We start from the raw sequence: 21,258 nt of genomic DNA, 5'->3' as shown, positions 1-21,258 counted from the left end.
GTGATTGATTTTTGATACCTTAGTTTCGGTTGTGCTGATTTTGTCCCTTCAATTTAAGGACACTCCCAATTGGTGTCAATTCCTTGACAAATGAGAAGTACTGGCCATATAGGGGACCTTTAAAATAGTAAACTATATAAATATATAATTGAGAAATTAGAGTAAAAAAGAGTTAAAATAAGTTAAAGTCTAAGAGACAGTGGTGAAAAGCAGTCTTGAATTATCGCGCTTGTTTGATCTCTCTACTCGCTACCTCAATTTTTCTGACGGTTTTCATTTTCAAAGTAATTAGGTTCAATCTCGACTAGTAGAATGCGATGTTAAGAGAAATGAGAGTGAATAGATGCACAATAACCTAAGAAAAGGAAATGGTCTACAATTTTTAGATTTTAAATGTTTTTAATATCTACAACAAAAATGACAAAAAGAAAAAAAAATATTTCTCTCCTCATTCACTCAAATCTTCATGTGAGGTCTCACGAAAATGACAAGAATCACAACTACTAAACTACCGTAACAAAATTGACAAATTCAAACTAGAAGGGAAAAAAAGGAACCTCAACAAAATTAGGGGGTGCAAATGTGAAATTTGGCCCTCAACAGATACGGTCCGTCGTTTCATCTTAGAACATACTATTTAGATTCAATTATCGTTAAAAACGAATCTGAACCACATTATTATTCGTTTATTGTAAGAATTATCTTATTTCCTATATTATATTTATTGTAAGAATTATCTTATTTCCTATATTTATAATATAAATAATACTATTTGTTTAAAAAAAAAAAAAAAAAAAAAAAGAGGATGGTGCCGAAATTATATGACGTGAAGATGAGAACTTTTTATCTTCCTTCTTCCCCCACACCCGCAACAAATCAAGACCCTTTTGACTGATTGATAACTTAGCAGATACTAATTATCGGATTAAGATTCCCTTCCCCCACCACCCCTAATTTTTCTCCCCTTTTTTCTCTTTTTCTTTCAACGGTCAGGATTGTGTTGATTTCATAAAGTTAGAGAGAGATTAAACAGAGAGCGAGCGGAGGAGAGAGGACTATCACTCCCACTCTGCCACTTTCTCCCACACCGTGATTATTTTCTCGGGAAAGTGACAGAAGACAACTGAAAATGGTGGTCAAGAAAAGTCAATCAGCAACCCATTTGGTCAAGGATTCAAAGGTGGAAGTTTGCAGCAATGAAGATGGCTTCAAGGGCGCATGGTTCCCCGCCAAAATCATCGACTCGAAGCCCCTGATTCCGGCGACGAAGAAGAAAAGAAAGAGCTTTTCTGACGGCAGCAGCAACTCCTTCTCACCAACCAAGGCTGTGGTCCAGTACGAGACTCTGCTCTCCGACGACGACCCGGACAAGCCCCTGACGGAGTTTGTCGAGATGGGTCAAATCCGGCCGGTGCCTCCGGACGACAATGTCGACAGGCCCTTCGAGCCCGGCGACAAAGTCGACGCCTTTCACCTCGACGCGTGGTGGCCCGGGGTTGTGATCAAGCGCGAGGAGGATGAGTACACGGTGGGGTTCATGTACCCGCCTGATCTGCTTGTGGTGCGGCGGTCCGAATTGCGTTCTCACTGGGATTTGGCGGACGGCGTTTGGGTCCGAGCCAAAAAGGAGGTACTGGTTCTGGGTTTTTGGTAATGCATGTGGGTTTTGTTTTCTGATGCATGATTTTTCAAGGTTTATGGTTGCAAGGGGTTTTTTGTGTGTTTATTTATGATTTTTTTTTTTTTTTTGAAGATTTCTGACATGGGTTTGTACGTATTTGGCTCTGCCCTCTGTTGTTTTGCTTTAAATTCCCCTTTTTTACTATAAAAAATAAGTTTTTCTCCACCTTGATTGCTTATTTTGGTCCCCAAGTTTCATCATATCTTGGCTAATGTTGTATTTCTCTACCTTGTATTGATCTCTTTTGCAATGAATCTGACTTTCTTCTAATTTTGGGAGAGGATAGAAAATTTTCTTTTGCTATATATGGTTGTCAATTGTCACAGACAGAAACTGATATTTTTCCCTATTGTTTGATAGATGATGATGGTATCAAATTTCAGCCCTGGGACAGCAGTTGAAATGAATCCGGACGAAGAAAGACTATTTTATGCTTGGTTTCCAGCAATTTATCTTGGTCAACTGGGGATCGACTCTTTCTTGCTTCAATATAAGAAATCAAACAACAGTGATGTTAAAATTGTTGTACGTGGCCATCAGATTCGGCCTCAGCCTCCAAATTCGACTGAAAGAGATTTTAGCTTGTTGGATAAAGTGGATGCATTCCATGACATGGGTTGGTGGGTCGGAGATATTACAAAAGTTCTTAAAGGAAACAAGTATGCGGTCACTTTAAGTTGCACGAGGCAGGAGAAGGAATTCAGCCTTTCAGAATTGAGGACTCACATGGATTGGAATGATGGAGGATGGGCTACTATGAGCCATGGAAGATGGATTACTGAAGTTCGGGTACGTGTATTTTTTCCTCTTGTTTTATAAGTGGAAAGGTGATGGCCATTACTTGTTTCTTATGCGCAAGATGGTAATCATGTTTGAAACATTCTGTGTCTTGGAAATGAGATCATTAATATGTAATTTTATTCAGAAAGATTTAACGATGTTCTTGTACATTCAAGTTGCTATGCTGAAGAGCATTTGATGGATTCAAATTAGTTGTGTGTGACTAAAATTCTGGCGGTTCTTTTCAGGAATTTCACTTTAGAAGGGGGTCTGAAGCACAATCAAAGCATTCATGTCAGAGTTCCAAACGTGATTATGAATTACAATCTTGTGAGAGTTTCGGAAACTCTGACGTAGGTACACCACTTCGAAAGAAAACACCTTGTTCTAGGATCTCAGTGAAAATTCAATCGAAGCCCTTGAGTCCTTGCACGGATAAATTACCTTATGGAAAGACCAAAAAGAAATTGAAAATGTCTCCGCAACCTAAAGATGATGCAACAATTTTAACGCAACCTAAAGATGATGCAACAATTTTAAGTCTTTACAAGAAGTTAAAAGGTGGGCATTCAGATGACTCCTTATCTTTGGAGAAACCATTTGCAAGGAGAACGCTGGTTAAAACTCTAAACAAAGAATCCCCAGTTATTAATGTTTTGGTAAGTGAACTCTTTGAAAAATGTTGTTGGTATTTAATTATTTATTCTCCTATAGCTGAATGTTCCTTTGTGGTATACAAATTCATGATTCCAGTCTTCCCTTTCTAACCTCATTAACTTGCTCTATTCTATGCATTTTACTCAAGATGCCCTGTAATCACTGAGAAGTGTGTTGGTTCACTCAGTATTGGTTAAAGTACTTGAGTCGGTGAGTATTATCAAAACTACTTAAAACTAAACGGGCAACACTCACCGACTCAATTAATTCCAAGGGCAGGGTTAACTAGTGCTCATCACCGGGGACATGTCAGTACATAAAACTACTCAGTTTTCATCTCTGCATGATATTTAATAGGAAAACAACAAAAATAGGCCTCTGTTGCCTCTATCGTTTGTATGGCATAATAATGCCTAATGGAAATATTCCAAGATTAAGGTTAGGTTCATATTCTCGGAGGCCTCTGTATTCATTCATTTTGCTTGAGTAAGCAGTCCAAGCGGCTTGCCTTCTTTTAGGTCCATTCAAGGATAATTGGGATCAAATCTTTCATCTTCATTATTTGAAAGTAGAAGTGCTATACAAAGAAAGCCGTGCACTATTTTTCCTCTGATTTTGTTCTTCTAAAACCTACTGGTCCTGATTAAAATGCGTTATTTGCTTTTGCAGAAGATTGCGAAACAGAAGGTTAGAGGACTAGATGATCAAGCATTAACTCATTTCAAAAGAAAAGGTAAACCACGGAAACCTCAAAGTGATATCCCGTGACCTAGAGTAGGACATGATAGGAGGGGCAGACCACTGAAATTGCATGGTAAAAAAATCAATAGCCCTCAGAAACAGACATATACACGATAGGTCCACATAATCAAGCAATAATTTTGAAAGCAAGGGTAAACCATGAATATCTCAAGCTGATATCCGATGGCCTTGAGTAAGACATAAGAAACTTTTAACATTACATGATATTTCTATGCTAATAGGTTCATTGGATAATCCACATAAAATAAATGTGTATAAACTATTGCAGGCAAGAAAAGCAGTGAAATCGAAAAGACCGGTGAAGTAAATGTTGGAGATGAGCATGTAATGGACAACACTGAATCTTCTGGTATCAAGTCAGAGTCTGAAGCAACAGGGGGATCTCATGCTGAAGCATCATGTCTGCTCCGTATGGAGGTATTTATATCTGAAGCCAGTATGCTATGCTTCTTTCATTTGTCTCTACATATCAGAAGTTCAGGAACTGTAACCTACATTAAGCTTTTGCGTAAATTCCAATGCACGACCAATATGACAATGTAAGACTTTTCTGTTCAAAACAAAGAGATGTTTCTCTTGTTTGTTGAAAGACATATATTAGACATAAATATGAAGTGTTGTTTTTTTATCTATAATTAATTCGAAGGTTTCAGCTGTCCAATAATCTCTTGAAAAGTTATGGATTTGGAGGTACCATATTGGGATTTCTTTGCTTGTAATTTAGTTTTATTCATCACGATGCTTGTTCTTAACTCATTCAGGGGGTTGGACAAAATGAAGATGGAGTGAGCAGTGCAGTAGAAGGGAATGGAAAACTGACTGCATTGCTTGTTGAAGGTGTGTATATGTCAAACCTACAGCATTCTGTAGATCTGTAATTATTTCAAAATCTAATGTTTGCTAGCATGTGCAGGCGAGGAACATAATGGCGGTGGATCTATGGCTGCGGATTGCTCGAATGATATATTCGAATTGTCTATGATCACAAGGTTGGATTTGAAAGGTATGGGAGGCTAACAACCCCAAAAATCCACTAAGCACAGTGGAATAGAACACTGTAGCCTAAATAATTTCTACTTTGGCAGGTGAGAAGCACGATGGAACTGGAGTTGTTGCTCAAGTTGAATCGACTGAGACTCAAGTTGCAAAAGATAAAGGTATGACACATCACAACCTGAAGAACCTTAAGTTCATAAAAACTAATTACAGGAACTAGTGTGTAATTTAATTTGAATGCTTCTTACTTTCCCCTTCCCATCACTGCTCTGCTCTTACTTTGTCAAAATCTCAGGTTCTGAAGATGCAATGGTCGAAGAGGAAGCTGTACATTCTGCAATGGATATCGATAAAGGCATTACAAGTATTACAGTGGGCTCAAGTAAGCTATCAAGAATATTTTGAAGGAATTTCTTTGGCTATAGTTGTTTGAATAACGTCAATGTTGTGTTATAGGTAACCCTGCTGGGATTTCCAAACAACAAAGTGAGGTCAGACAACAGGTTGAAACTGGCGTAATAGGTGACGTTGACAGTCCACATTTGCCTTTTCTGAAAATTCTACAGTAGGGGAAAAACATTGAAACCATGGATGTATTCAAACTATTGCTAGGCCAAGAGAAATGTTAGACTAAACATAATAGGGATGTACTTTTTCCTTGTTTCCCCCCTATGGAAGTACTTGTCTTATTCATTTTCAGGTTCTGAAGAAGCAATGAGAGAGATGGAAACTGTGAATTCGACAATGGATTACTTGACACAAGAAGGTCAGGTGGCTGTGACTGGAGTATTGCCAAAGACATCTGCTCATGATCAACCTTTATCACTGTGCATAAATGAAATGCATTCTGTAAAAACCATAGGTGGTACAAGTAAGATATTGTGATGAAAATTCAGTGGATTCCTTTGCCTGTAGCTCTTTGACTAACATCAAGTTTGTTTCCTAGGTAACCCTGCTGGGACTGCCAGCCAACAAAATGAGGTTAATGGAAGACAAGTTGAAATTAGTGTCACAGGTGAGGTGGAGAAACACGACAGTCCACCTTTGGTTTTTGGAAAAAAATTGAATCCATGGGTTCCTTTTCCCGTAGCAAGTTTGACTAATCTCAAGATTGTGTTCTAGGTAACCTTGATGGGACTCCGAACCAACAAAACGAGGTTAATGGAAGACAAGTTGAAACTGGTGTCACAGATGGGGCCGATGCGGAGCAAAACAACAGTACTTATTTATCCTTTTTCCTTTTGCCCTCATTTGGTAGTACTTATTTTTCCTATCTACTTTTGTCTTGTTTGTATGAAATTTCCATGTTATCAAGATGCAGTGAGACAGGTGGAAACTGTTGATTCTCCAATGGGTTGCTTGACAAAAGAACTTCAGGTGGCTGTGACTGGAATATCCAAAAAGGCATCTGCTCATGATCAACCCTTTTTGTTGTGCACAAGTGAAATGTATTCTGTCAAACCTACAGAGGGCTCAAGTAAGCAAATGTGAAAATTTTCAATAGATTCCTTTGACTAGTTATTTTGATTTTGTCGAGTCTGTTGTAGGTAACCCAGCCGAGACTGATAACCAACAAAATGAGGTTACAGGTACACAAGTTGAAACTGGTGTCGCTGTTAACATTGAGCAACAAGACAGTCCAGATTCGCCATTTGTGAAATCTTATCCTGAAATTTGGCAAAAAGTTGAATCTATGGATGCATTTAGAAGATATCCGCAAAAACCACATTTTTATCCTTTAGTTAAGTGTGGAGAGCTTAGTCGTGAATCATTAGCCATTGCAAAGATGCTAACCTTTGCCTCTTTGGTTGAGAAGACCTCCAAGTTGAACATTGAGGTTCCTGACGACTTCTTTGATAGCAGCTTCCAAGAACTAGGTGATTTAGAAACGTTTGGATTTGATGTCAAGGGAGTACGTGACCGTCTGAACTCTTTGCTAGAAATGAAAGTTCAGTTGGGGCAGCTTCAGGATAAGTCAAAGGAAGTTGAAATTCAGATTGCTGAGCAAACTCAAGAAAGAAAGAAACATAATGAAAAAATCAGTGGGGTTGCTAAGCAGATTAAGGACTTGCAGGATCAACTGGTGGTGCTAATGTCAGAGGATGCGGCCAAGGGTACTGAAATTAGCAGGTTGCAATCCGAAGAAAACGCCATCGCTGAAAGCATTCTGAGCACCCGTCGTAACTTTGAGAAACTGAGCGAAGCATGGTGATCCTTGTGATACCATTCTTTTGACTGTAATGGTGAAAGTGATACCAAGCTAGTCTGTAGTTTATTTTGTAACAGCTATTAGCCCTACAAATGGTGGCAAAAGGTATCTGTACTGCAGTGTCGTCAGCCAGTAATTAAGTTAACCTCTTTCTGGTGTATATTTAGCCTCTAGTTTCCTTTCAGCAAATTTTGGGTAAGAACCCATGATTGATGGAGAGAAACTTGTACAATTTCGATGTCATGCGCAGTCATTGTGTTTTAACTTTTTCACGTGCCATCTCGTGATTAGTTTAAGATACTGCTATCTTGGCGTCTAGTTAAACTTAAAACTGAGGAAATGAAATTTTACACATAATTGCAAAAGAATCATTGATCCACAACCTAAAACCAAGTAAAACTAGTGAACTGCCCCTGTTTCTTTTCCTACAAGGCAACAACACTGCTTGCTTGGACCCGCTTTATATTTTCTTCACCAAGAGAAGCGAGATTCATTATTCGTTGCAGACTTTGAAGCCGTATATTCTCGGAACATAGTTCTGAATCGTCTTCTGCGGCTTAAGATGCCCGTAGGTCAAGAAGAAAAGGTGAGGAAATGTGGTTCCAAAGTATGCTCCATCAATTTCTGAGATTGTTGTCAAGGCAAACATTGAAAAACTGCTCCAGAACAAAACAAAATTGGCGTAATCGAAAATTCTAGTTTACGGCATGTATGGCAGACATCTGAATTTAACAACTGAATATGCACTTAAGAATCGCATGAAATTTAACAGGTGGATATGAGGCACTTAAAAGGCAATGTATACTATTCTTAGATATTCATAGATGTATAGTAGAAGCACTCGTCATGTCATTTACAAAGTCATACATAAGGATACGTTCTGGTGTCTGGATTGAGGGGAATAAATGTCTTCACACTTGGGACAGTAGATTTGTACAGTGCTTAATCTTGGGATGTCTGACTGACCAACAGGCAAACAACGTTGTTTATTGCAGTTAACTCTTGGACATCTGCCAAAATCATAGTTCCTGTACTTCTCCAACTGAATTGCACAAATTAGCAAGCCTCAAGTCTAATGCCACACTCCGAAACACGAACAGTATTTCGGGGTGTGACACCTAATATTTTGAAAGAAAATAAAGCAATTAATATGTATTTTGTAAACACCTTACCATTGCAGACAATCCTTTGTTAGTTGCTATGTATCTGGCATGTATTAAACCATAGAGCATCTCCGCCGCGGATTCGATCAGATTGTTCTGTTCCTCATCAGTCAAGCCATCTGTTGATCTCATTGGAAATTACATAATAACTTAATAGCTTCGAACTACAATGGCAGCTGAAATCTTCATCCAAGTAATTTTGGTTGATGGACTTATCTGATTCTTACCATTGGAAGACTCAACGTCCAAAATTAAATCCAGTGCATAATCATAGAACGTTACATGGTTTCTTAAACCTGAACGGTTGAAATCATCGAGGATGTAATCGTTGTCGACTTCACAAAAGAATTCATTTCCTTTCTGATTGCAGAACCATGATATCCAGGATGCATCTTCATCATCATAGCATCTAACTTCTAAATCTTTGCAACTTGTATCAGCTGATTCCTCTACACAATTGTAGTGGGGAAACATACATTCAAAAGATTAATTATAAACACATCAGAAAGAATGCAACCTGGGGTTTATAGAATTAAATCAAAACCAAATTGTTGAACAAAAATGAGCTAGAGACACTACTACAAAAAGGGGCAGTATTTTGATTAGCCACGGCTAATCTTAAGTATGCTATTATGGTGTTTTGGAAGAAGTTTTTTTTCCTAATTAATTGCCCATTGCGATTTACTCAAATAAAAATTTATCGCCAAACACATGATGAATGGTGAAGAAAGTTGGTTCCACCATAAAATTAAATGGTAATACGAGAGTAACCCAATTACTTATAAGCACATTCAATGTCCCTTCTTTCTGCAATTAATGTATAATTGATACCCTAAACATGGCCTCTCACGTGTAACGAATTTGTAAGCTTAGCACGTGGATAACACAAATCGGGTGACGTACGTGTGACCTTTGAGCTTTACCGTGGGACAACCTGCTCTGATACTAAAAAGAAAGTTGAGGTTTTACCATAAAACAATTGGCAATATAAGAAGTAGGCCAAGTACTTATGAGCATATATATACTTTGTCCATTCTTTCCCCGATGTGAGATTCACTCTCAATAGATGGAAAAAAATTACTATAGGTTAAAACCAAATTCAAAAAACCTTTTTAACATGAATTAGTTGATCTATTCAAATGATACAAATATGAATCCTTAAGCAAATGTTGATCTAGTTGTATTTATCTTCCACAATTAACGTTGAAACATGTCATGAATTTGAATTTTCCAGCCCCAATGATAAAAAACGAAAATGCCATGACATGTAAGCTTTCGTTAACCATTCTATGATGAACATAATATGAATTACTGCAAAACCTAGTACTAGGAAAATAACAAGGAAATTAATTTTGAAAAATGTGTACGTGAATATTGTGGGATTATGCATGCATGCATGAACGTTGAATAATGTGTGTGGAACTGAAACTTACCCTGATCATAGAATGTATCAATATCGTTGGGATTGGGGGCAAGTGACATAGAAGGAGCCAAAGCTTTGTCTCTGAGTCGACTAGGGTTCAAAGCCGGTTCAGAACGTGATCTAATTACACCTCTGTGATTTTTAGGCATAATAATATATACTCAGTCTCTCCCTTGATCTGTCTGGACCTGGAAGCAATGTGCAATTCCGGTTTCTGTATCGACGGCTATTTCAACGTACATTTGGATCTGGAAGTGGCAATCAAAGGGGAAAATAATTTTAATTTTAATTTTTTATTTTGATGAAATACTTGATTTCTTTTTTGTTATCGGGAAAATAAAAAAACTTTAGAATAATAAAGAAATACTCTTTCAAATTCTAAATAAATAATAAAGAATTACTATTTTAATTTCTACATAAAATTTATTTTAAAATTATTTATGCAATGTTGATAAACCCATTAAGGATGGTATTGTTTGCCACTAAGTCATTTAATTATAAAATAAATAATTTTTTAATATTATTAAGTAACAATTTTTGTCTTGTATTCGTCAAATTTGAACTCATCATAAGCTCCTCCAGCAAAGTATAGACGGTTTAATATATATATATATATGTATATATATGTGTATATATATGTATATATATATGTGTATATATATATGTATATATGTCAATGATAGGGTTTTTGGTCCTTGCCCATTGATTCTTATCTTCAGCGGAGCTGGAAGACAAAGGTCTTACCAGTTCCAGTTGCAGTGTTACAATCAGAGACTTTCGTTGAGGCGTTTGAACACCGTACACCAGTCATCTTATTAACTTAAATAAGAACTAGCCGTTACAATTTAAAACAAACTAGCCCTTCAATTCTTTGAGGGACTTCTCACAAACCAAGAAACCAATTTAGGTTCCAAAATAGATTCAATGTTAGATCATACCCAATTTAAGATAAGATTAATTTTTTTTATTTTTAACAAACGATATCGTCTACAATATGTTAAGTCTCATAGTGGGCTAACCATATTAATGGACTAGACGGACTGACCAATTTCTTGTATTCAAATTATATGGATTTGCGGTTTACCTATTTCTAGAATTCTGAACAATTGGCTCTGTTAGAAGTGTGTCTGTTACCAAGTAATACATGGCTGAATGGCTAATGCTTTTTCGGCGCCAAATTAATAGAAGCATAATCTCTACTAATATGTTGAAACAAAAAAAAAAAATAATAATAATAATTGAGTCGTAAAAGAATCAATTTAAGACCCAGGAATTCCTCCATCCCTCCGTTTTCAGCACACCACCCCTGAAAATAGAGAAGTGTATATAGGACTTTAACTAGTTGAATTTTAATCCTCTATAATATGGACGATATATTAGCGCCATATAGGTTGTTCTAATGTGTCTTTGACGCGGAGAGAGAGAGAGAGAGAGAGAGAGAGAGAGAGAGAGAGAGAGAGAGAGAGTGCTTCAAGAGGGCTGAGTTTGAATATAAAGAATTTTAAGATGTAAAGTGAGTCGAGTTTTAAGAATGTTGCGGTAAATATATCAATCATAGAACCAAAATTAAGCTATCCATGTTCTTTCCCAAATTAAGCTGTTGCTTCTATAGCTAGTGGTTTTTTATATCGTTAATACAAAGGGTGGATTTGAAATCCCAACAAACATAAGCCCCAAATGACGAATCAAACTATCCGAAAAGTTATCCAAGTCTCCCATATTTTGGGTTACTAACCCCTCTAATCTTACACTTTGCCTTAAAGTACCTCATGCTTTGTGGACTATAAAATCAAAACCTTCCACCACTCTAATCAATAGCACCAAAAAAACAAAACCAAAAAATAAAATGGCCGGAAAAAACAAATGCATGGGCGTCCATGCAGCTTTAATCATGACAATTCTCCTCTCTGCCACCATTGCCATGGCGGACGACAATACACCCGTACCAGCCGCCCTTTCCCAAGTCAACACGTGGTTCAATAACAATGTGAAGCCGTACACACAGCGGCAGAAAACGCTTGACCCTGCCGTTGTGACGGCCGAGGCTGGTCAAAAAGTCATCAAGGTCATGCAAGATGGAAAAGGAAACTTCAAGACCGTCACCGACGCCATTAATAGCATTCCGGCCGGGAATACCAAACGTGTCATTGTGTACATTGGAACAGGAGAGTACAAAGAAAAAATTACGATTCCGCGAAATAAACCATTTGTGACATTATATGGTTCTCCAACAAATATGCCAATTTTGACATTTGATGGCACGGCCCAGAAGTATGGAACTGTAAACAGTGCCACAATTATTGCAGAATCCGACTACTTTGTTGCTGCTAATCTTAATATTAAAGTAAGCTGTTTAAGTCATATCACGTGATATTACCGTTATATAATTATTTTGATTAACATTTTGGTGGATTGGTTTGTGTAGAACTCTTCACCAAGGCCAGATGGGAAAAGAGTGGGAGCGCAGGCAGTGGCATTGAGGGTGTCGGGGAACAAAGCAGCCTTGTACAATTGCAAGCTGTTTGGGTTTCAGGACACCCTTTGTGATGACAGGGGCAATCATTTGTTCAAGGACTGCTACATTGAAGGCACTGTGGATTTCATTTGGGGAAGTGGAAAGTCTCTCTATTTGGTAATTACTGCCTCCCAATCTAACCTATAATTCCTAAATAGAGCCGGTGATTTTAACCTTATTACCTGGCAGAGTCTGACTGTAGCAATGTATTTCATGTACATGTTGTGAGAAAAAGTTTACATATGATTGACTTATACAATTATCTTTTTCTTCCATTGAAAAATTATGTATGAGATCATGTCATATATAGGAACAATATTTGAGTCTCATCATATTAACAGTGGAATCCACATGATTATTCCCCGTCCCCTTCCCAAAACATTATTTGAGGGGGTTAACATATAGTTAATCTTTTTGTTTGTCAAGTCATGGTTTTGAACTTTTGATGGTTGGTGATTAATAATGCAACATATAATTAATGGGTGCAGAACACTGAGTTGCATGTGCTGGGGGATAATGGAATAACGGTGATAACAGCACAGGCAAGGGACTCAGATTCGGAGGACACTGGATACTCATTTGTTCACTGCAAGATAACTGGGACAGGCATTGGCACATACTTGGGAAGGGCTTGGAGGGCCAGACCCCAGGTGGTGTATGCATACACCAACATGACCAAGGTGGTAAACCCTGCCGGATGGAGCAACGATAACCACTCCGAACGTGACAAGTGAGCAGATTATGCTAATTAAAACAAAATTAAGCATTTTCGCATAATTAATTTTTGAAATTAATTAATAAGTTATTTGATATTGCAGAACTGTGTCCTACGGAGAGTACAAGTGCATGGGTCCAGGTTCAAGTAAGAATAATAAGAGAAATTTGAGCAAAGAGCTGACGGACGAACAAGCCAAGCGTTTCATTAGCCTTGGCTATATTCAGGGTTCCAAATGGCTGCTTCCTCCTCCAAATCTAAAAGTGTAGTTTTATATATAGTATACGATACACTACTAATAATACCGTTAGGCGTAGGGAAATAGTTGATTTTTCTATGTATATATCTGGGTGCCATTGAGTAAGCCACACGCATGCATGCCTCATGCAAAATGTACGTATATCATGAGCTAGCAGTGTATAAAACTAATATCGTACCTTACTTTGTATAGAATCCGCTTATATATGCACATATATTCGACTTTGTGGACTGGTTAGCATTCTTATAAAGAAAAACTAATGAAAATGACTGAAAACTTTGAGTTTTAATGATGAGGACAAAATAAAGGGTAAAGTAAATAGTACCATGATTGACTTTTTAGTGTAAAAATATGATTTTTCGTTAAAGTGAACAGTACCGCCGACTTTTCGTTAAAACTCCCTTCTTATAACTACCCTTTCAATTTGCAGAGAATAAGAATTGCTTGCATTTTCAAAGTGTTATCGATGTATCTCATAAAAAGCTTGAACTTTTTAATAGCTACACGAAAGAGAAATGATAATATCAAATACTGGTTCAGATTCTAGACTAATATATCCATCCTCCTTGAAAATATCCATTTTCAAGAAATTAGGTAGGTAAATAATCCGCAACATATATCAATTGAGGCATCAATTAAGCTTAGGCCACTCTACATTGTATTTTAATGATCAAACCATTGATCTTTTAATTATTCTCTTAATGATCATTTCTACCAAAAGTTGCATAAGTCGGAACACATATGACCTTTCGTTAACTGGTAGTTATTTAAGTGTTTCTTTGAAGCATCAAATTTGTCGATTTTCTTCACTACAATTGGATATATATGTTAATGATTTTGGATTGTCTAATTTTTTACAAAGATGACCTGTAAATGGTAGATTAAAATATAGACGGTATGAATTGTTGAAAAAAATTATATAATGGGGGGCACAAGGCATCCTTTAGAAGGGGACTGTAAATACATAAAGAAATGATAGACATATACCATTTTTAGCTTTTACACACACTATTTAATGACCTTTTTTTCGGTTTGATTTGTTTAATCCGATAATTAGAAATAAAGGTGTGTGTAAGAAGCTGAAATAGTGTGAAATAATCAACTCCCTATGTGTATTATGCATATCATATATAGCTAAACCAAAACAAATCTATGACAAGTTAAGAGTTCTGGATTTTGTTTTTGGCATCAATGTAAAGGCTGAGACAAAAGAAATTAATATCAACAGAGACAACAAACCCATATATTTCCAAAAAGATTAATTATTAAGGAATTACTTCAAAATTAGTACACAATAATTATATATTTCTTTAGTTATTACAAACGATATTATTACTCTAAGTTACACTAAAAAAACTAGGAGAATTTGAGCATGGGACACAATAAATTAAAGAGAATCATACCCTTTTTTTTTATAAACATTGCTACCTCTCAGCACACTATAATAGTGCATAAGGATGGAGGCATCTAAGGCTCAATGAGACGGCCCCCTACTTATTAAAGTTTTGTGCGAAGGAAAAAAAAAATGATGCTTACATAAGGGCAGATAATATATGTATCATATTATTCATGCTTCTTCAAATAAATATAAAGTGAAAGACAACAATTAATTTTTCTACTTGAATGTTTGATTCTGCATTAGTTACTGTGTTTTGCAAATGAATGTAAAAGAGTGACTAATAAGAAGTAGATGATTTTTGAGAGAAGAGAAAGTACTTCACATTCAGAGCATGAGTGTACATATTATAGTGAGCTCCAAAGCATGCTAGCTCCTGCTCGAAAAACAAATGGAGACATAAATTGAGGAAGAAATATTATTAGGATTCTTACGAGAATAAAAAGGGAATTGTAGAGAGAGAGGATACGGAAAGGAAGAGCGGAGTTGACGAAGAACTTTTAAAATATGGCAGGAAAAGAAATGGCTGATGTTGATGCGCTAATTTCCTATAAGGTACAAACAAAATCGGTGGGAGAAAGTAAACATAATGACTTTAAATATGATTAACCAACTCTAACTAATATTGAGGCTTTTTTTGAGAAAGCCCCAAAACTGACGGATTTGGCAAGTGATAATTTCGAGGTGGGAACAATATTAGTGTGTTAGAGGCAGTGGGAGGCGTTGGCGTGATCGTCAGGAATGCGGCTGGGGATTTTATAGCAGCTACGGCTTTGAAGTTGACTGGTATTGCATCATCTATGCTTGCGGAGATTGCAGCTGCTCGTGAAGCTGCTTTATTTGCTCACCAATGGCAGATTGAACATGTGATATTGGAAGGAGATGCACTTTTGGTGATAGCTGCAATTCAAAATAATTTGGCGGCCAATCATGGGCCATTTGGGCATTTGATGGATGACACAAGACGGATCCTGCAATCTTTCCAACTGTGGAAAGCTAACTTTGTGCGAAGAGATGCCAATACAGTGGCTCATCGGTTAGCTAGATTTAGTTTAACTTTGGAGCATCCCGTCTCTTGGTTTGAGGACCCTCCTGATATAGTTTCTGAACTTATTTTGGAGGATAGTTTTAATTATTAAGTTTGTTGGTCTGGAATACTCTTTTCCCCTTCATTCGGGTTGTTTCCCGGGAATGTTTTTATTGAGGCCCACTGTTAGCATCCTTTCTTTGATTGTACGTTGTTCCCGTTATGAAATGAATATCGTACTTGAATTTCAAAAAAAAAAAAAAACTTGAATTTATTATATTTAAGTACTTTAATTGATCAGTTGAGATTTCCAAATAATATGTATAATAATAAGCGATCATTGTGAAAAAAATGCATACAAGTTGGCTTAATGAAATTTGAGGAAAAAAAAAAAGCAATGAGATTATAGAAGATATTCTACTATCTTAATTTTTTTTTTCTCAAGTATAACTGGAGGTTGAGGTTGCCCCGACTAAAAATGTTTCTCGCTCCCCTCCCTATGGTGCAACAATGTTATGGATTATTAATTACTGTCTTTAGCTACTTTTAATTTTGGCTATGCATTTTTTTAGTAGGTAATATAATTAGCTCTCAAGAGAGCCCTAAAATAGTAGGGAGAAAGCCTTAGAATCTGAAACGTATAATTGCCATTAGAAATTAACATGTGCGAGAGCTAGAGCTCTCTAACCTCACATATTTTGGGTCAATCCTATAATCATGGATTGTGGTATTATTCATTCATAAACAACCATCAACCTACTGCTCTAGCTAATCAGTAGAATAAAGCTGAAAACTTAGATTTGAGATTCCAGAAAAGTTTAGAATGTTTTTGAATAGTTTTCGAGCAAAACTTAACTTTTTTTAATATATTGTGCGTCAAGAAGGAGAAAGATGGCCGGAAAAACGCCATGCATGTTCATTCATGCATCTCTGATGATAATAACAATTATACTCACTTCAAGTACCGCTGCCATCGCCGATGATACGATACCGATACCTTCCGATAGTTCCCAAGTAGCTAGCTGGTTCGATAATAATGTGAAAACCTACAATGTACGAAAGTCAACGCTTGACCCTGCCCTTGTTGCAGCTGAGCATGCTCCCCAGGTCATCAATGTCATGCAAGATGGAGGTGGAAACTTCAAGACCATCACCGACGCCATCAATAGCATTCCAGCCGGGAACACAAAACGCGTGTTTGTGTACATCAAAGGAGGAGTGTACAACGAGAAAATCACAATTCCACATAACAAACCCTTTGTTACGTTATATGGATCGCCAAAAAGTATGCCAAATATTACATTTGATGGCACTGCGCAGAAGTATGGCACTGTGTATAGTGGCACATTGATCGTGGAATCAGACTATTTTAAGGCTGTTAATCTTGTTATTATAGTATGTAATTCTCCAAGAAAAGTACTATATAAGGGGACTCTCTCAAAAATGAAGCTATTCATAAACTTTTTATCACCTCATGCTTTCCGCACAATGTTTTACGATAGTGCTATCTACACACCCATTTTTACTTACCCCTCTTAATTTTCGACCGTCGGATCAAATGAATTAAAAATATCAATGATAAAAAATTAATAAGGATGTTTTGGGAGATAAAAGAGGGTGTATGAATAACACTATCGTATTTTATAGTGTTGGGCATTGAGAGTCTCACTTTTGAGAGAGTCCCCTTAGCATTCCTCTTATCCAAACTCACATTTACAGCGTCATTTTGATGGTAATTAAAAATTAATAGATTGATGTAGGGATTTTTTTTGTTTTGTTGTAGAATTCAGCGCCGGAGCCGGATGGAATAAGAGAGGGTGCACAGGCAGTTGCATTGCAGATATCCGGGAACAAGGCAGCCTTCTACAATTGCAAAATGATTGGATATCAGGACACCCTTTATGATTACAAGGGGTTGCATTTGTTCAAAGACTGCTTCATTCAAGGCACTGTAGATTTCATATTTGGAAAAGGAAAATCCCTCTACTTGGTACGTAATTAAAGTCCATGAGAAATTTTTAGGTTGAACGTCACAGTGCAACGTAGAGTTACATAATCAACTTAAATAATTATGAAGTGTCTTTTATTTGTTGAAGTTATATTTAGAAGTATAAGTTTATCGTCGACCCACCCATGTTATATTTTCAATCCTCTTCTCATGTATAGTGTGATACTTTGGTGCAGAACACTGAGATACATGTCGTAGAACGGAATTTGACAGTGATAACGGCACAACAAAGGGACAGTGCCTCGGAGGATAGTGGATTTTCGTTTGTGCATTGCAAAATAACTGGCACCACGTATGCTCGTCGGACATATTTGGGTAGGGCTTGGGGAAGCAGCCCCAACGTGGTGGTTGCCTACACCGACATAGCGGATATTGTCCACCCTGAACGGTGGAGTGATTTTGGCCACCCTGAACGTGAATCGTAAGCAAATTCTTTCCCATTTTTTTGCCCAAATTTTTTTATTAGTGCTTTATTATTCTTGGAATCCATGTATATTAATTTGATTTATGTGGTATTTTTGCAGCAATTTGTTCTATGGAGAGTACAACAATTGGGGTCAAGGGTCAAATATAACCGGTCAAGCACGCTACACCAGAAAACTAAGCGATGCAGAAGCAAAACCTTTCATCAGCCTTGGCAATATTCAGGGTTCCAAATGGCTTCTTCCTCAGTAGCATTGTTTGAAAATATATAGGAAATTATTTTTTACCTATTTAGGTGAGGTTAACTGAGAAAGCTTATGCATTACGTACAGTATTACATGTAACACATTGATATGTGTTGAAAAATATAAGTGTAAATTTGTAATCAGCGACTTGTAAATCTGGAATCAAATTATTAATGATAAGACACTAATTAACCGGCCAACCCCACCCCAATACTTACTTTCCCCCTCAAGACTCTTTTTTTTAATTTTTTTATTATTAAAACCTTGGCCGTATAAAGAGAATTTTGTTGATATTGAGAAACAAAGTTACGCCTAGTCATGAGCTAAAAGCATTATCTCTCATAATACAAGAGAAAGAATACAAAAAAAAGGAGGGACATAAATTTTATGCCTCTAAAAATTAAATTAAGAAAAATACAAATAAAAGTTAGGGATATAAACTTAACCTTTCTAATGTCAAACATAAAAGTCTAAACCTAACCTTGAAGAATTTGTAGAGGTACGTAATAAAAGATAGGGGCCATTTTAATATTTGATATTAAATTTTAAATTAAGATACTTGATGTAGAAATAGACATTTTTCATGTATTTAGCAGATTTTTTTTATACATATCAATGTACAAACTGTCAACGGTTAGAAAATTCTAGGGCCCCACCGCTTAGAACCCCCAAATTCTCAGGGCCAGCCTTGGCACTCCTTTCAGTTGCCACCCAAAGTTGACAGATTGCTGTTGTGCATTTCGGATCTCTCTACTCATATGGATCATCAGAATAAACAGGATCTGAATTGAGGCGAGAATCAGATTGCCATGCGAATCACTGCCCAAAATGGTAGAAAATATGGTCTCACAGATATGAACTTTGAAGATATTAGAAAAGCATCACAAATCTTACGTCACTTGACATCAGTGATCGTTCTGAGAACACATTTACTTCTTCAATGCCTAGCTAGATGGATTTTCAGACTTCAAAATCTAGTTTTTCTCCTACATAGCCAACACTTAACTGTTGTAAAAACTTGTTATGTTTCTCCTTATTCCTCTCTTCTGTGTTTTTTTGTTCTTTTTGTCTCAAGAAATTGATTTTTCTTGTAAGAATCTTACACCTCAGAAACAACTTGTCTTCAAGACTGATTAAATTTAACAAATTGTCATACGAGTGGCTCTCTACCACAATGGTGGAGAGGAGTGTGGCTCTTGCACCACGGCGTGTGTTCGAACCCCATCAGCTCTTTTTTCTAAACTTTAATCTAACAAATATTGTGTCTGAGAGTCAAAATAACTAGTTTAATCCATCTTATCATCTAATGAAACTTTTGTCAAAGATTCCAAGAGTCCGTCCGACCACTACTGTTATTGATGTGCATCGATTTTGAAAATACGGTCTCATGCCGTAGAGGATGGTTTAGATCCAAACTGCTCATGCCGTAGAAAGTGCTCATCCGTAAAGGATGGTTTAGAAAAAGGTGAGGCTCCCTAGTTTATATAGCTAGCATTACTCTGGATAGCTCATTGCTCATACACATCACCTACTTCATACACTAAAACTATATGGAGAGAAGCACGAGAGTTGTTTTACTACTAATCAGGTTTCTAGCTATTGCAACCATTACTATCCGTATTGGTTTATGCAATGGAAATCTCCGTTGGCCTCCACTTTGGAAAGAAAGTGAAAGACAAGCACTTCTAATGTTCAAGCAAGATCTCAATGAAGAACTTACAGGCCTCCTCGCATTGCAGTCATTCAACTTATCAAAATATCGCTTCACCGGAATAATTCCTTCAAAGATTGGTAACATGAGATGGTTAGAATCTCTCAATTTGTCCACGAACAAACTCCATGGCGAAATTCCTTCGAGCATGATGAATTTGACATTTCTAAGTCGCTTGAACTTGACCCATAACAATTTGACGGGAAGAATTCCGGAAAGCACTCAGCTGCAGAGCCTTGATCAGTCTAGCTTCGTCAACAACAAAATCTGCGGACCTCCGCTCAACAAGAATTGCAACGTGAATGGGGCGATTAAGCCACAAACAGTTGAGCAGGATGGAGGTGGAGGATACCATTTACTCAAAGACAAGTGGTTCTACGTGACCTTGGGACTTAGACTCTCCACGGGGTTTTGGATTGTGCTTGGTTCTTTGCTGGTAAACATGCCATGGAGCATTCTTCTTTCAGGATAGGATAGTGCTTTAACTGTATCGTATAATTGTTGAATATGTTTAGCTTTGTTTTGTATTTTGAGTGAGCTTGTTGTTGTTGGCATTTCCTTTGCGTGACGAATAAGCCAGTATGGTTGAACGGTATGTATTTCTCAAATTTCATCCTTTTGTTTGATTGTAGTTGTTTTTTACTTTGTTTTACAAAAATATTATCCCTTGTAAAATTAAAAGACTTGTTCTCGGAACAAGTACCTTCCATTCAGCAAAAGTAAATTGAATGACATGGAAACGTGCAAAAATAGTTTAAGGAATAGTCATCTGTTAATTAATTATTAGCAAACTTGCATTATTTCATGGTTGTATTTTTAATTGGTTTTTTTATTTACAGTTTTGCCTCTCGATCTTTCTTTTGTTCTCTCTCCCCTTCTTCGTACGATTACTTCTCTCTCTTATTTGTACTAATTCACGTGACACCCTTCTGCTCTTTCTACTCAATGTTTTCTCTCTTGCTCTCCATTAGCCATAGATTCCATTATTTGTTTCTTGATTGAACTTTGTTCATCCTTTCTTTCATTTTATTTTTCTGCCATTTAAGATAAGAGAGGCATTCTCCGGCATTCATATTGATGCCAATATACGTAAAGTTTACAGATTTGAAATTGGATACGTTATGAAGCACCTTTGTTGTTCCTAGAATAAATAAAACGAATCGATTCGACATGTACCGATATGTAGTTGCTTGACATCCTAAGCATAAGGGTTAAGAAGAGGGCTCTGTTTAAATCTCTGGGAAGTGCAGGACAAGGGCATAAATTGCATGTACAAAAGAAGAAAAAT

General features: G+C 36.9%; 4 protein-coding genes across 7 annotated transcripts; 3 read left to right on the top strand and 1 right to left on the bottom strand.

Annotated features, from left to right (window-relative positions):
• The first annotated feature begins 1,007 nt into the window (after window positions 1-1,007).
• LOC103952782 lies at window positions 1,008-7,245 on the top strand. 4 transcript variants are annotated; one of them, XM_009364458.3, is made up of 15 exons: window positions 1,008-1,630; window positions 2,042-2,470; window positions 2,710-3,120; window positions 3,788-3,851; window positions 4,149-4,297; window positions 4,642-4,717; window positions 4,794-4,883; window positions 4,966-5,037; window positions 5,172-5,258; window positions 5,333-5,398; window positions 5,577-5,747; window positions 5,823-5,891; window positions 5,999-6,094; window positions 6,198-6,353; window positions 6,424-7,245. In XM_009364458.3, the coding sequence occupies exons 1-15, from the start codon at window positions 1,130-1,132 to the stop codon at window positions 7,086-7,088; spliced, it is 3,102 nt and encodes a 1,033-aa protein (XP_009362733.2). In that variant the 5' UTR covers window positions 1,008-1,129; the 3' UTR covers window positions 7,089-7,245. The 4 variants fall into 4 exon arrangements, with proteins under 4 accessions (XP_009362733.2, XP_009362734.2, XP_009362732.2 ...); XM_009364459.3 differs by having other exon boundaries at window positions 1,009-1,630; window positions 5,577-5,738; window positions 6,192-6,353; XM_009364457.3 differs by having other exon boundaries at window positions 1,009-1,630; window positions 6,192-6,353.
• Window positions 7,246-7,578: 333 nt separating this feature from the next.
• On the bottom strand, window positions 7,579-9,820 carry LOC103952845 (casein kinase II subunit beta-2-like). Its single transcript, XM_048590844.1, has 5 exons — window positions 9,682-9,820; window positions 8,476-8,697; window positions 8,258-8,367; window positions 7,964-8,127; window positions 7,579-7,711 (listed from the first exon to the last, which is right to left on the bottom strand). The coding sequence occupies exons 1-5, from the start codon at window positions 9,818-9,820 to the stop codon at window positions 7,579-7,581; spliced, it is 768 nt and encodes a 255-aa protein (XP_048446801.1).
• A 1,352-nt stretch (window positions 9,821-11,172) lies between these two features.
• LOC103952831 (putative pectinesterase 63) lies at window positions 11,173-13,372 on the top strand. The gene is made up of 4 exons (XM_009364518.3): window positions 11,173-12,015; window positions 12,097-12,303; window positions 12,675-12,916; window positions 13,005-13,372. Exons 1-4 carry the CDS (start codon window positions 11,518-11,520, stop codon window positions 13,168-13,170), a joined length of 1,113 nt encoding a protein of 370 aa, XP_009362793.2. The 5' UTR covers window positions 11,173-11,517; the 3' UTR covers window positions 13,171-13,372.
• Window positions 13,373-16,474: 3,102 nt separating this feature from the next.
• On the top strand, window positions 16,475-18,396 carry LOC103952846 (putative pectinesterase 63). The gene is made up of 4 exons (XM_009364532.3): window positions 16,475-16,978; window positions 17,367-17,573; window positions 17,768-18,012; window positions 18,116-18,396. The coding sequence occupies exons 1-4, from the start codon at window positions 16,475-16,477 to the stop codon at window positions 18,264-18,266; spliced, it is 1,107 nt and encodes a 368-aa protein (XP_009362807.1). The 3' UTR covers window positions 18,267-18,396.
• Window positions 18,397-21,258: the final 2,862 nt, after the last annotated feature.

Source organism: the organism of the source record quoted next, unplaced genomic scaffold, assembly GCF_019419815.1.
Source record: "Pyrus x bretschneideri cultivar Hongxiangsu unplaced genomic scaffold, Pyrus_bretschneideri_v1 Contig32, whole genome shotgun sequence".
In the NCBI taxonomy this organism is placed as follows: Eukaryota; Viridiplantae; Streptophyta; class Magnoliopsida; order Rosales; family Rosaceae; genus Pyrus; species Pyrus x bretschneideri.
The sequence above is the reverse complement of the archived record's forward strand: the minus strand, read 5'-3'. Positions and strand labels throughout refer to the sequence as shown.

Coding starts and splice junctions, on each gene's coding strand:
- LOC103952782 (XM_009364457.3), top strand. CDS start 1,130: ATGGTGGTCAAGAAAAGTCAATCAGCAACCCATTTGGTCAAGGATTCA. Junction 3,852..4,148: donor AACTCATTTCAAAAGAAAAG/GTAAACCACGGA, acceptor AAACTATTGCAG/GCAAGAAAAGCAGTGAAATC. Junction 6,354..6,423: donor CAAACCTACAGAGGGCTCAA/GTAAGCAAATGT, acceptor AGTCTGTTGTAG/GTAACCCAGCCGAGACTGAT.
- LOC103952845 (XM_048590844.1), bottom strand. CDS start 9,820: ATGCCTAAAAATCACAGAGGTGTAATTAGATCACGTTCTGAACCGGCT. Junction 8,368..8,475: donor GGACGTTGAGTCTTCCAATG/GTAAGAATCAGA, acceptor TGAGATCAACAG/ATGGCTTGACTGATGAGGAA. Junction 8,128..8,257: donor ACAAAGGATTGTCTGCAATG/GTAAGGTGTTTA, acceptor TGTGCAATTCAG/TTGGAGAAGTACAGGAACTA.
- LOC103952831 (XM_009364518.3), top strand. CDS start 11,518: ATGGCCGGAAAAAACAAATGCATGGGCGTCCATGCAGCTTTAATCATG. Junction 12,016..12,096: donor CTGCTAATCTTAATATTAAA/GTAAGCTGTTTA, acceptor TGGTTTGTGTAG/AACTCTTCACCAAGGCCAGA. Junction 12,917..13,004: donor AACCACTCCGAACGTGACAA/GTGAGCAGATTA, acceptor TTGATATTGCAG/AACTGTGTCCTACGGAGAGT.
- LOC103952846 (XM_009364532.3), top strand. CDS start 16,475: ATGGCCGGAAAAACGCCATGCATGTTCATTCATGCATCTCTGATGATA. Junction 16,979..17,366: donor CTGTTAATCTTGTTATTATA/GTATGTAATTCT, acceptor GTTTTGTTGTAG/AATTCAGCGCCGGAGCCGGA. Junction 17,574..17,767: donor AAGGAAAATCCCTCTACTTG/GTACGTAATTAA, acceptor ACTTTGGTGCAG/AACACTGAGATACATGTCGT.